The sequence below is a fragment of the Euwallacea fornicatus genome, chromosome 38, assembly GCF_040115645.1.
Source record: "Euwallacea fornicatus isolate EFF26 chromosome 38, ASM4011564v1, whole genome shotgun sequence".
Taxonomy (NCBI): Eukaryota; Metazoa; Arthropoda; class Insecta; order Coleoptera; family Curculionidae; genus Euwallacea; species Euwallacea fornicatus.
Genome location: NC_089578.1, coordinates 1,059,655 through 1,073,844, shown reverse-complemented (window position 1 = coordinate 1,073,844; position 14,190 = coordinate 1,059,655). Strand labels below are relative to the sequence as shown.

The 14,190-nt window shown below is 40.8% G+C and overlaps 1 protein-coding gene across 2 annotated transcripts; it reads left to right on the top strand.

Annotated features, from left to right (window-relative positions):
* The first annotated feature begins 10,927 nt into the window (after positions 1-10,927).
* Positions 10,928-13,052, top strand: LOC136349507 (collagen alpha-1(IV) chain-like). Of its 2 annotated transcripts, none has more exons than XM_066301103.1 (4): positions 10,928-11,006; positions 11,343-11,409; positions 11,467-11,540; positions 11,634-13,052. In XM_066301103.1, the coding sequence occupies exons 1-4, from the start codon at positions 11,001-11,003 to the stop codon at positions 12,798-12,800; spliced, it is 1,314 nt and encodes a 437-aa protein (XP_066157200.1). In that variant the 5' UTR covers positions 10,928-11,000; the 3' UTR covers positions 12,801-13,052. The 2 variants fall into 2 exon arrangements, with proteins under 2 accessions (XP_066157200.1, XP_066157199.1); XM_066301102.1 differs by having other exon boundaries at positions 11,343-11,410; positions 11,462-11,540.
* Positions 13,053-14,190: the final 1,138 nt, after the last annotated feature.

Sequence of the window (14,190 nt, the reverse complement as noted above, 5' to 3'; positions counted from 1 at the left end):
CGCACTGAGCCCTGATCCTTTAAAGGGTCGCCCAAGTTAACTTTACGGGTGAAGCGATAAAGCATCGGATGCGCTGTGAACAGGTTAGTTCAGGTTATTTACCGTGCCAATATCTGAGTTATGTAGCCGTCTGCGAGTTATGTGGTCATCTGCATTTTATCCCATCTTATCTGTCACTTTATCGTTTACATGGAAGCCTCGCATCACGAACAAGTGGTGCCCATTAGGGCTCATTAAGAAAGGACAAGATAAAACCGCCCTTAGTTTTCACGTTTGTCATAGACTGAATGTCGTTTCATACTTTTAATATGTTAGTGAGGCCTCGTTATTCGTTCGAATGCTTCCCCTGTCTTTGAACGCAGCACCTCACCCTCAAAGTCGATCTGGGTGAGCCGCACGTGAATTTATTCCGAGTTATTAACAACACCCATGTGATAATGTATTCTTCACGTCCAGTTTTTCGGACACTTAAATTATACTTTTGAAGAAAGATGGAAATGAAGGAGTGGTCCCGATCGTCGGCCTGCTAGACCTCCGGATCTTAATCCTTTGGATTATTTCAATTTCACGAAAAATTTGCTCTACGCTGCTGAAATAAGGGATGAAAATCCGTTACGACAACGTATTTTCGCTGCCGCTGATCACATTAGGAACATGCCAGAAATTTTTCCTCGTGTAAGGGATAATTGGTTAAAACGCTGTCGTACAGGGTGTTCGGATTTGAAGTGTTTTGACAGGAAAATACCATTTCCCGGTTAGATAGGGAAAAACTAGCATGCGTGGCAGGAGCTCGATTTTTGGAAAAATTTTAATGGCGAAAACCGCATTTCTATATTTTTGCAGTGCGCGGCGCTAGAGGGCGTTTCTCAAATTTCGGCTATTTTCAAAATTCCTCGTAACTTTTTTGATTTGATTCCAGTGGCGTGCTTAGTTTTTTGCTACTGCGTGCCGTTTTGTCTAAAACCGACATAACTTTTTTTTATTTCAAAATGAAAATCACGATCGGTTATCACTTCAAAAAAATATCCATTTTATGCCATTTTCGACTATGTAGGCTTATCTGTAGCTATTTTCAAAAATGAGCGATATGTTTGGATCTTCTAAAACTTCTCCGATTACATTAAGTTCTTCAATTTATCCAAATCAATGTTAAAAATGAAAAACTTTGAAGCAAAAATGCTAATATTTCAATTATTTTTGAAAATAACTACGGACGTACTTACATAGTTGGAAATGGTTTAAAATGGACATTTTTGGAATCATAGCGGACTGCAATTCTCATTAAAAATAAAAAAGCTATGTCGGTTTTTGACAAGTGGTGCGCTGTAGCAAAATATTAAGCGCGCCACTGCAATCGCATCCGAAAAGTGCCTTAAGAACGTTTGTTTTTTACTTCAATATTGTCCTAAACTAAAAAGTTACGAGACATTTTGAAAATGGCCGAAATTTGACAAACGCCCTCTGGCGCCGTGGAGTGTAAAGGTGTGTCGAAATGCGGTTTTCGCCATAAATATTTTTTCAAAAATCGAGCTCCTGACGTGCATGCTAGTTTTCCCCCGTGTGGCCGGGAGACGACATTTCCCTGTCAAAACGGTCCAAATCCGAACGCCCTCTACGCGCACGGGCTCAAATGGCGGACATTTCGAACGTTTAATTTGGCAGAAGCAATAACGAATTTGTGCTGTTGGTTGCGGCGCGAGCGACGTCAAATGTCAAACGTGACGTTTCGTGCCAATCGGAGATGACCGCGATGACCCAATGGTGGGGGCGGCTTTTCAAAGTGACGAAATAAGAATCGCGTAACGTTTAAATTTTAACCAAAAAACCTATCGCACCCAGGTAACCCGTGTAAGTGCACCATATCTGGTTTATGCAGCCGCTTAGGCATCAAAACGAAATAAACACGGTGCGACGTTGCCAATTCTCAAAAGGCAGTTTTTTTTAGGGGGGATTTCCGAGGAAACTGTCGGATTTACGACCCCCGTCGCGGGGAGGTTTTTTGTTTAAAATGACGTTCCCGATCATCGGTTAAATTTACGAGACTCATTTCGCTGTCGTCCCGTCGAGACGGCTCCGTCGCGGAACCGTTCGAATCTCTTTCCGTTCCCGCGATACGGCAACTTTTCAAAAAATGCCACCCCCGTACGAAACCCGTCCGGCCGTTGCCTTAGGTTTTTGAAGAAATTAAGCAATTTTCGGCTCTATACAATTTGATTCTCTATTTGCCAGTGTAAGCGGTTTAGAAATTAGAGCTTCCCTGTTATCATCAGTTTATATTGCACCCAAACCTATTAGCCATGGCAATCAATTAGAATTAGGTAAGTATTCGCTCGAGTAGATCGATCAACATAATATCAATTTCAACCAATATTTATCGAAATTAGTAACTTCGTAATAAGTTCCCTAGGCGATCTGCGAGCGATATCCATCCTTTGTATTTCACTGTTTGGCTTCCATTTATCAATAAGTAGGAAATGTTTTCGGACAAACATAGCAATAAATTAAACCGTTGCGTTAACAATTATTGTATTACAACAATGTACCGATGTTTGAAGAGGATTATTTGCAGGAAATAACAAACACTGCTCGGGCCGCACTCTGATTAAAAGCAGTATCTTTTGCCTCTATGGCGAACTTGACTAATAGCCCTTCGTCCTTCGTGGCTACTTCATGTGAATATTTCATGTATAAACAGAGTTTCAGCGAATGCAAATCGTAGATGTAACAACTAATCGTCAACTTCCCTTCGTTTGTGTCCGAAACGTCTAATTTTGCGAGAGCAGTTTATGTTTCCGCAACACGCGATTGCTGCATAGTTTATTTACATTGATTACTGATTCCCTTCTTTTCTTCCAGGAAATTCCCACTTTAAGCCGGTTCAAGTATAATTTGAGACGGTATGGAACTCAAGAATTCTGGGCGCATTTTTAGGAAAATCCACTTCGGCGTCGGGTGGGGACTAACCTGAACCGGCCCGGGCGCCCCTCGCGGGGCGTTCGAACACCGCGCGTCTTTAGCTGAGCGCTGGTCGATTAACCACCGGCGGTATCGCGCTTTGTTCCGACGTAAACGGCATCGTCTTAGTTAAAAAAAAAAAAAAACAAAGTTTGGACATGCGCTATGGCTTAATTTCGAAATTGTCTCAAATTTGCGTAAATTAAGGCCGCGCAAACTGCATATATATATATATATGTCGGATCATCATTCGGGAGATTTTCCATGACGATGTTAAAGTATTTGTTTTCTTTTAATGGCAAGAACAGAAAGGGCAAAACCAACGAATCCGCTACCGCACGAGCGCTTCTCGTCCCTTCCAAGTCCCATCCGCCTGTCCCTTCTTGGCCTCGACTTCTTCCAGATCTCGCAAGTCCCTCGGATCCGAGGGAGAAGGTACCTGCCAGTCCCTGTTTCCCGAGAAAGGCTCGCACACATGGCCTCTCCATTGCGCCCTTGGTGGTAGCGACCCCGTTCGACAGTGCTTCGCCTTAAGGCGGCCCTTCGCCTTATTGCTAGCTCTTAATGTTCCCCTTCACAACTTAAGGACTAATGAACCTCCGACACATATATATACATATATATTTGACAACTGACCTAATTGTCAAATTTAGAGAGTCGAACCCATCAAAAGATCAAAAAAGTTCAAATTTTATGTAAGAAAAATCTTTAGTTTCGACCCAAGGCGGGCGGCGGCGAAACCTCGCGCGGGGCGGGCGCGTGCAACGACTGTTTAAGTGTGCCGCCCTCGGTTAGAGGATCGGCCACCAGGTGGCGGGGTGGTTTTCGTGAGAATTGCTCGCTTCCTTCTCGCGCGTGCCGGGCCGGAAAAATGACTCAGGTGCCCTTTTGGCAATTCCGACGTAAGGGCTGCGACGCTTCTCCCCATAACTTAAACCGGAAAAAACTTGGCTTATTTGATTATTGACGATGCAGCTGCGTCTAATCCTCAAATTTAGGCTTCAACCAGTTTACCGAGACGTGCGGTTACTCACAAAGTGCGCACGTTAAAACGATACAAATCCTTAAACAACCATCCGAGATGAACGAATTTCTGGAGCTTTTATTGTCAACATTGATCGACGTGATATTTCGGATCATAAAAGATCGCAAAATATTTGAATATTTTTCAAAATGAAGAATTAATACACCAAGTTGTCGTTATAAATTGTTAAATTGTGACATAAAATCGAGCGTGCACGATATTAATAATCCCGCAATTTAGTTGAAAATAAATATAAAGTTCAACTTCAATATTTTGTGAAGTTTCTCTGGGAGTTAATAGTGGCTTAAGGTCGTCGTGGCATTGATTGGATTAACTTAAGTGTGTAATCAGGTGATATTTCCTCTCATGCAGCAAGAATTACATTTTTATTTAAATTCTTCTTTGTTTTAGGAGTTTTTATTTTGCACTTCAGCCCTTAGTAGACGCCACTGATTCTCGACGGGGTTTATGTCGCGACTTCATGGGGAAGTTTTCAGCAATTTCGGCACGTTATACAGGGCGGTTCCTAAGTACGGTACCTAACTTCGAGAGCGTATTCTGAGCAGAGGCAATTTTGTTATATACACCCCAAAATAGCCTCGTTACGGAAATACAGAGCGTGAAAGTTTAATTAAAAAATTACGTGGTGAACTTGGCACGCCAATGTTCTTTTTCTTGGTGTGAGGTGGTTCACTGTTTCAGCAAACAAGCGATTTCGAAGAAAATAGTTTTCACTACGTGAAAAGTCCGTATTTTAAAATAAAGTTCGAAAATCTACAGGGTCCGCCATAAAAGCGTGACTACAACAAATTAGATTTTTTATGGAATCCCCTAATTTTTCGCAGCTTTAATATAAAAATATGAAAATTTTGACAGGTGCAAGCTCGCACGGAAATCGATGCTGCCCTGACCGCTGTGATTTTCGAAGTCCTTAGTAGCTCCAAAATGACTTAATAAGCTGTGTTTTGAAGTATTTGGGAAAAACTCTTCCACAATCACCGAAATGTACCTCCGAAGCTGCATGATTCCAAATGTCAATAATTTGCTTGTTTTAACCGGACTATCACAATTATCTGAACAGGATCGTGTTCAGAATTAAAAAAATCTCCAACTTTTGTTAAAGTTTCTAATTTCCCGAAAATTGTCCCCTTTCGGCTTCTAAATGTTTTGATTGTCGCATGGATGACGTCAGCAGCTGTCTGCCGGCAGGAAGCACGGTTGACAGCAGACAAATGAATCTGAATGTAATGTCAATCTTGTCATCTTGTCAAATGTGTTGTGATTTTTGACAACTTCGTGGAAATTTAATCGCTGTTTCTCTTAATTCAGTCAGTCTATTTTAATTTATTTTGCAGACCACCCTGTGGATAATTATCGAAGTTGAAATTGAGAAGAATAAAGTGCGATTTTTTGATTTTCTACTGGCAAAATTTTGTTCCATCTTTGTTAATTTCACTATGACAATTTTTTTACAGAGAAAATTTTTACTAATTTTGACAAAAAACAGTTTTTATCCCCCGAAAGAAGACATTTTATGTTAGCAATACGTTGCATAAAGTTGAGCTGAAATTCAACACGGAATCAAAAAAAAAAAAAAAATAATAAGAAACACGATCATTTGATTAAAAATAATAAATTTGTTATCAATTTCTGGTATTTCCCGAACTGCCGCCATTTTGAAAATATTTTCAATCTATAGACCTTGAGCTCAAATGGCGGCATACCAAATTCTGATTTCGTGGTTCTCTAAATACCTCGAATGGGCACCCGGCTAAAGATATCCTGTACGTTTTGAGAAGGGCCGTAAATTCTAAAATATTAAAAATTACGATACGATTTAAAGCGATTTTCTCAAGAAAATCCCTTCGGATTTTTAGGATTATCGTACATAAAAATTCCGAAAACTTCACGAAATTTATTGACAGACATTTGTTTTCCAGGAAGTTGTCGCCAGTTTAAATCGATGCAGATAATGATTTGGAAATGCGGTAGGTAGAATATGTAAAAAAAGAATAATTTTGGAAGAGAATTGTCTTAAAAATCAGAAAATCCTCTGTAATTTTCGGACTTTCATTTGAGGAAACTTTCGTTTTGGCCAGATCGAGAGTGACGTGTAGGCTTCAGTTTGAAAATTCAACAATTCTGATTATTTAGAATTTCTTTTCTCATTGTGAGAGTTTTTTTCCCGATTCTGGAACGAGAATACTGTACTGGCAAGTACAGAATGAAGTAATTATTGGGTTAATTGCACCTAGTCATCCAGGTAATATAATACAATTATGTATAAAGGCCGACAATGGCACTATCGCTCTTCCGCCCGGGAAAAACTTTTTTCCGTGCTTTGAAATAAAGATAAAAGTTGAGCTTTTAGTACCTGAAACTGTGTGATATGGTTATTTTCTTAACTCACGCGCGTGATTTATGCGGGTCGTGCGTACTGCTTCACGCTCATGAGTCATGACAGTGCCCTCGCTGGTTATAGAGGGTGTCTGTATTTGGAGCTAACTTAAGAACACCTATAAACTGCAATTATCAAAAAAACATCCTACACCATACCAACATTAACAACTGGATTTGGGTTAAATTATCATAATTGGACGAAATCGCATGGGTAGATTTTTAGGAGTTTAAAAAGTGTGCAATTTGGCAACGATGCCGAACGTGTCAACAGAGACTACACACATGGCGCGTAAAAGGCTTTTTCGAAAACGTTGATCTGGATCCGACCGACCTCTGGCAGCCAATTTTCGACCAATCGAATGGGCCGATCGTCTTTTTTCAAAAATGCCCCACGTTTTCTGCGGAAAGAGACAAATGACAAGTGAACTTGGCACTTCGTTTACTTGCGTCGACGTGGAATGTTGCCGATTCATCATTTTTGCAGCGTTTCCGAGGATAAATTTGCTCGTCTACGCTCTTTGCTTGCAGAGACATTTTCGGCTTAAACATAATGTTTCTCTCAAGCGGCAACTAATTTAATTGGTGGAGGGTCGCGGGTGTAACAATTACAATCTGGTAACAATAACGAACGTGTCAACAGTACGAATAATACTAAAGCGATTCGCGACGATATAAATTGGTACGCGATTTAGATCGTCGCGTTCAGCATATGTAAAAATTAGAGTGACACTTCTAGATGACAGACGTCAGTTCAAGCGAACGAAGAGCTTTCCAGCGTTGCCAGCGCACGCTATTACGAGGACAAATTTCCGCTCGTTCCTTTTTTTTTTTTTTTAATTCTTTTCATACGAAGGCCTTTTGTGGTTAAATAACCTTCCCACGCTTAATTTAAATTATAAGATACTTGTAAAAGTTTTTTTTCTCCTTTTGCTCAAAAATTTTTTCTGGAAACTTTTACGTCTCGTGGGACCCGAATGAATCAAGCGAATAAATAATACGAATGATCTTTTAAAAGTTTTTTCAGTCATATCTTTAATGTAAGCCCGTAATGGAGGGCATATTTCACCCTACAACGTCTCATTTAATGTGGACGAAATTTTACTTTACGTCGGGAGTTGAGCGTCTCACTCCTGGAATTAAGAGGCTCAACTCAATCCGGGGAGAGTGTAGAACATGCTGCGATTCGGCGAAAAGAAAAAAAAAAAAAGGAAATCAATTAATTCGGGAACTTTCCCTCTGGCACAGAAGCGAAAATTGAAATAATAAAAACGCGGTTTTTTGAGGGTTTTTTGCGCCCTCGTCCCGGAAAATTTCCCGAAAAGGGCTCCATTGAGGCAAGGGCCCTTAACGTTGGAGCGAGCAGCCAGAGTAATAAGGAAGGAAGAATCATGTGGACTTTTTCTTGAGCAATTTGTTTGAAAGTTGCAAGTAAACATTAGAAGCAAAGAGGAAAATAAGTTTGCTCAAAGCTGTAACTTAAGAATAAAAAAGTAGTCGTTTTGTGCAAGATCCATGTGTTTGCTTTAGAATTTTTTGAGACAGTCTCCTTTGAAGCTTTAAAATATGGCTGCCATAGATCGGGAGTTGATTATGTAAATGGAATCGAATTTAGCATGTGTAGGTACATATGAGATTTACGTGCATACAGGGTGGCTACTTAGCGCGGGCAAGTTCAATATCTCAGCAAATATTTCGATTTAATAGAAGAAGTTTTTGATTTGTAAATGATCCGCGCTTTAAAAGTATTTTCAAGCCTACAGGGTTCGCCACAAAACTGTGGCAACGACAAATTGGATTTTTTTAATGGAATCCCCACATTTTTTTTCCATTTCGGGATTTCCCGTTAAATTTTCACTTTTCGGGAACTGACAAACGGCCGGGTTCGGGAATAGGATGATGTTAACAGAAATTGTGGCATTCCATTTGAAATAAGCGAGTTATTGACGTTTGAAATGATGCAACTTCGGGGGCACATTTCGGTGGTTGTGGAAGGCTTTTCCCTGAATTCAAATACGTCAAAATTGAGCTTATTAAGTCCTCTCGGAGCTCCGGAGGACGACTTCGAAATTCGGAGCGGTTAGGGCACGGCACTGATTTTCGTGGGATCTTGCAGGTGTCAAAATTTTCCCGAATTATTCGGAAACGATAAATGAGATGGGGGGCGTCTTATACGAACCGACTTCAAGATTCAACGAGAAAATCTAGAAGGGCAAAAAATTGGGAGGGTCCCATTTAAAAAGATCTCATTTGTCATTGCCCCGCTTTTGTGGCGGACCCTGTAGATTTGAAAATAATTTTATGGTACGGACCTTTTACACACTAAAAATTTTTGCACGAAACTTTTTCCTCCAACTCGCATATTTGCTGAGATATTGGACTTCCTCACACTAAGTAGCCATCCTGTAAAAATTCTATTAAAATACTTCAGGAAAGATACTTAAATTGTGTGATGTAAATTATTTAAAGATATTTAAAAAAATCTTTCACGAATATCGGTTTTTAACATACGAGGGAGGATCAAACGTGAACCGGAATTATCCTCATTCGGTTCATAGAGCACCAGAAGGGCGCTCGTGCGCCTAGGGGCAATAGAGAGGGACATCACAAAATCACGTCCACACTATTTAGGCTTTGAGGGCCCCATTTCTAGTCGGGACCGCCGGGAGCGAGCACGAGGCACACCCTCAGGTTGCGCCTCGTGCAACCTGAAAAATTTTTACGTGCGAGGGTGTAAAACCAGCGGAAATGCTTCAAAGCAGGGTTCTGAAAGACCTGTGTAAAGAAACCCCATGTGTACGAGTGGCATAAGAAGTTCCTGGAAGGACGAGAAACCGTTGGGAACAAGGCCCATGCTCGTTGCCCTCGGAACAGTGTGTCTTCACAGGGTGTTTGCTTCCTCCATGAACGCTAACGTGGCCTACCCCTGCCGACGCGAAGCCTGCATACCGCCAGAAAAAATGATAATTTTCCATCAGAAACATGATTCTGTTCACGACAACTCTCGCCTTCGCACAGGAAACCTGACCGAGGAGAAACTGGAGGAAATTCACTGACCAACGTCGGAATGGCCTCCCTGCACACCGGATTTATCCCCATGTGATTATCGCGTATTTGTGGCCCGTTGAAAGAGGCGCTTGGAGGAAATACATTCGACAACGATGCAGCTGTTGAGAGCTTCATGCGCAACTGGTTGCGCACACGCCGCACTTCCAATGCGATGGGAAAAATCTTTAAATCAGAAGATTATGTATTTTTAAAAAACGATTTCGACTCATATTTGGCTCACCCTCGTACTTGAACTATTGCATGCCGTAAAAGTTTTTTAATACTTTTGAAATGCCATAATAAATGTCAGGAAACGGCATTACACACTGGGGAGCAAAAAAATTAGGTCACTGAAGAAAAGGGAAATAAAGATTAAAGAGAAATGAAATTAATCAGGGAGCGATTGATTTAGTAAGTGGGGGATGATTTGTTTCTGAGAAGTCATGATTGTTTGTCACTGCAGTCACTACTTCGATGAAATAACACGAATTCGGCTTAAGTAAAAATTCAGATTTCACTGCATAATTCACAATTCAGTGCTGACTTTTCTCTAATAAAATCCATCGGTTTTACGGTGAATTGTTTCGAGCGCTCATACAGTAGATCTTAACGCCTTTGGGTCTTGTTGTTCCAGCAAGAATCTGAGCATTGACACAAGATGGTCAAAGAAACCATGAAACTGCACGGGCCGTTGGTAAGAACCTACCACGAAATATGTACAAAACGGCTCCTCGAAAGCTCACGGCTACTCCACGGAAGTTCCGGAAGATCGTGTTATTTCTTTCATGATGAGTTTGGGCGAACAAGATACTGCTGGACCCCACGCGGCCAAAATTGCCAGGAAATATCTGGATGTGGTAAAAATTAGGCGGTTCGATTGGCCGGCGGTTAGTCCAGACTCGAGCCCCATTGAGCGCACTTGGGATGAGTTGGGACGACGCAGTCGAGGAACTGTGCAGGAGCTCTGCTGTCGCAAGAGTGGAGCAACGTTGACCAGAATGTGATCCTTAATTTAATCGACAGGGTGCCTCGTCGATTTCGAGCAGTCATTAACGCACGAGGAGGGGACACGCGTTGTTAGGTTTCAAGTTTGCGAACAAACCTGAGTTCGAAATGGAATTTTCTTGTTTCTCCAGATCAAGATCGTAAAAATCAAAATGAGGCTTTCGATCTAACATCGAATATTAAGTTCACGCTGCGCGATGCGGCAAGGTAATTTGCAGTTAACAAAACTAAAAACAAATACATTGTTGCACAATTTTTTCAGTAACTTAATTTTTTTGCTCGCTGGTATGTTTCACGTCAAAGATAAGAGTGAATAATAATTAATGTGGTTATTGTATTTTTAACGGCATATTTTTATGCAATGAGGACTTAGAAGAGACACTTTTTAATGACAGCATAACGGCATTTTTCACTATCAAAAAAGTCGGTGAAAATATTAATTATTTCAATAATTACGAAGTCGACAAATGTGACGTATAAAATGATGTCGTATAAATTGAACTGTTCGCAGCAACACACAGCTAACGCAGCTATCTATTGAGGACAGCTACCGAGAGGCCTTCACCCAAAGATGAAGGTAAGTAGGTGATGAAGTGCGTCTCTCTTCCATTTCGAATTTCTATTTTATCAAATTCACATCAATTTGTTTCTAATTTTTCCGAAAATGCGGCAGCTCGATCGCTAAACGCGGATTCGATTTTTTAACTAGTTACGTAACGGATGGGAATGTAAACAGCGGTTGCCGTCGCAAAAAATCTATCGCTGTGCCGAAATGCCGTTTTGCGCAACTCGCGCCTCGTTTTGCGGGACGAGTTCGCGTCGCTCGTCCCGCAAAATCCCACTCGTTAGACAATAACCCGCATTCCCTATCTGGCTGCCTAGGACCTATTTCATATCAGAGACTTCGTTTTAGTTCAACGGTGTCATATGCAACGTGTTAATGTTGGCGATAGTTCACGTTGTCAATGGAGGAGCTGTAAGTGAGTTTGTTTCTTGGTGCAACGTAATAAAAATTATTGTAAAATAATTTGGCCTAGGGAACATAACCGACAACGTCTTGAACATCACCGGAAATGCCTTAGATTTGCCGCTGGATGGTTTTGGAGAATTGGTAAATTTCAAACATTACTTCATTCAAAGAACGACCTGGATTAATTTGTTATTAAAAATTAAATGAAGGATTAGCATTTTATAAATTTTCTAGATTTCCAATATAAGTCAAAAGCTAAATGACCAATTTGGACAAGATGGTGTGCCAGCACAACCTGGAAAAGATGATGTGCCATCACAACTAGGACAGGATGATGTGCCAGCACAACCTGGACAAGATGATGTGCCAGCACAACCTGGACAAGATGATGTGACAGCACAACCTGGACAAGATGATGTGCCAGCACAACCTGGACAAGATGACGTGCCAGCACAACCTGGACAAGATGATGTGACAGCACAACCTGGACAAGATGATGTGACAGCACAACCTGGACAAGATGATGTGACAGCACAACCTGGACAAGATGATGTGCCAGCACAACCTGGACAAGATGATGTGCCAGCACAACCTGGACAAGATGACGTGCCAGCACAACCTGGACAAGATGATGTGCCAGCACAACCTGGACAAGATGATGTGCCAGAACTATCTGGACAAGATGATGTGACAGCACAACCTGGACAAGATGATGTGCCAGAACTACCTGGACAAGATGATGTGCCAGAACTATCTGGACAAGATGATGTGACAGCACAACCTGGACAAGATGATGTGCCAGCACAACCTGGACAAGATAATGTGCCAGAACTATCTGGACAAGATGATGTGACAGCACAACCTGGACAAGATAATGTGCCAGAACTATCTGGACAAGATGATGTGACAGCACAACCTGGACAAGATGATGTGCCAGCACAACCTGGACAAGATGATGTGCCAGCACAACCTGGACAAGATGACGTGCCAGCACAACCTGGACAAAATGATGTGCCAGCACAACCTGGACAAGATGATGTGCCAGCACAACCTGGACAAGATGATGTGCCAGCACAACCTGGACAAGATGATGTGCCAGCACAACCTGGACAAGATGAGGTGCCAGCACAACCTGGACAAGATGATGTGCCAGCACAACCTGGACAAGATGATGTGCCAGCACAACCTGGACAAGATGAGGTGCCAGCACAACCTGGACAAGATGATGTGCCAGCACAACCTGGACAAGATGATGTGCCAGCACAACCTGGACAAGATGAGGTGCCAGCACAACCTGGACAAGATGATGTGCCAGCACAACCTGGACAAGATGATGTGCCAGAACTACCTGGACAAAATTTCAGAAGTGTAATTTTCAGGCGGCATCCACGATTGGTTTAGGAAATGATAAATAATTAGAGTGAAAACTCTGAAATTCAATTTTTATGTAAATTTTAAAAATCTTGGAGACATAAATTTCGAACGCAGCAGCCGAGTCCGTTTTAATCTTCCAATAAACATTTTTGGTGAAATCTTCCTTGATTTCATATAAATCGAAATTATATAATTAAATTATAATAATTAAATAATCGCACTCTCATATTATCGTTAAACATGTCGAAATAAACGCATAATCGCACAATTAACTCACTATATTTAGCGTGAATTTCTTGCATCCCCCTTTTACAAGAATATTGATCTGGAATAAACTTTTACTAGTGATTTTTGGGCCATAAAATAGTTGTAGTTACGAAAAATCAACATGAAACGACCCCACGTATACAGGGTATTCTTTTTAGGCGTGTCACTGAAATATCTCTGAAGTTATAATTTTTAGAAAAAAAAGCTTCAAATGAAAAAGGGATATATGAAGGGGGAAAACGTTTGGCACCATCCCTGTTTCGATTCAAGGCCATCTTCAGACTCCAATGAAAATCAACTTTGTTTCTTCACATGGAAACCCTGCATTTTTTGACAGATTCTGGCTAATTGAAACTGTCGTAAAATGCGTTGCAAAAAACGTCCTCCATCTTTATACAACTCCGTCTTTATTTGAAACTTTTCTTCTAAAACTGATAACTTCCGAGATGTTTACGTGGCACACCTAAAAAGCTCACCCTGTATTCAATGATGCGCGAAAAGTGGTTCTCACCATTCAGCAAACTGATTATCTAGAAATACTTTTATATTTTTTTGAAATTAATTATTTATGTCGATTTTTATTTCGATTTATGTCGAGAACGTAGCTCCAAAACGCGCACAACTGTTATTTCAGTATGTCATTTTTGCACCTAGTGATGCATTGATTTTCCCTTTGAAAATGAATCAATCTCGTGGTAATATCCGAATTGTTATGGACAATTTGCAAAATTTCGTCTTCCTGGTGTGGTTAATTCAATAAACAAATAATGGAAGCCACACACTGGGGGGCAGTGAGCCGAAATATCTTCCAAGGAAAGCTTTAAATGAAAGTTTTACAAAAATGAAGAAATCCAGATGAAGAAACAACTAATTTGAATAACTAACCATTGGCGTGCGTAAAAAACTTGGAAGAAAAACGTGTACAGTACTCCCCAGTTTCTCCATCGCTTCTCCAAATTTTTTAATCCAAATCACACGAAATTTGCCCCTAATGGAACTATACCTCATGGCAACGATTCGTCAACGTGTGTGAAGAAAGATCTAAGTTATTAATAAACGTAATTTTTCTTCTAACACCCTGTGTAGTGAGTATGAAGCGTCAAAGAAAAAGTGCCATAAGGAAAGTCTAATTATTTTCCCATAAGAAATC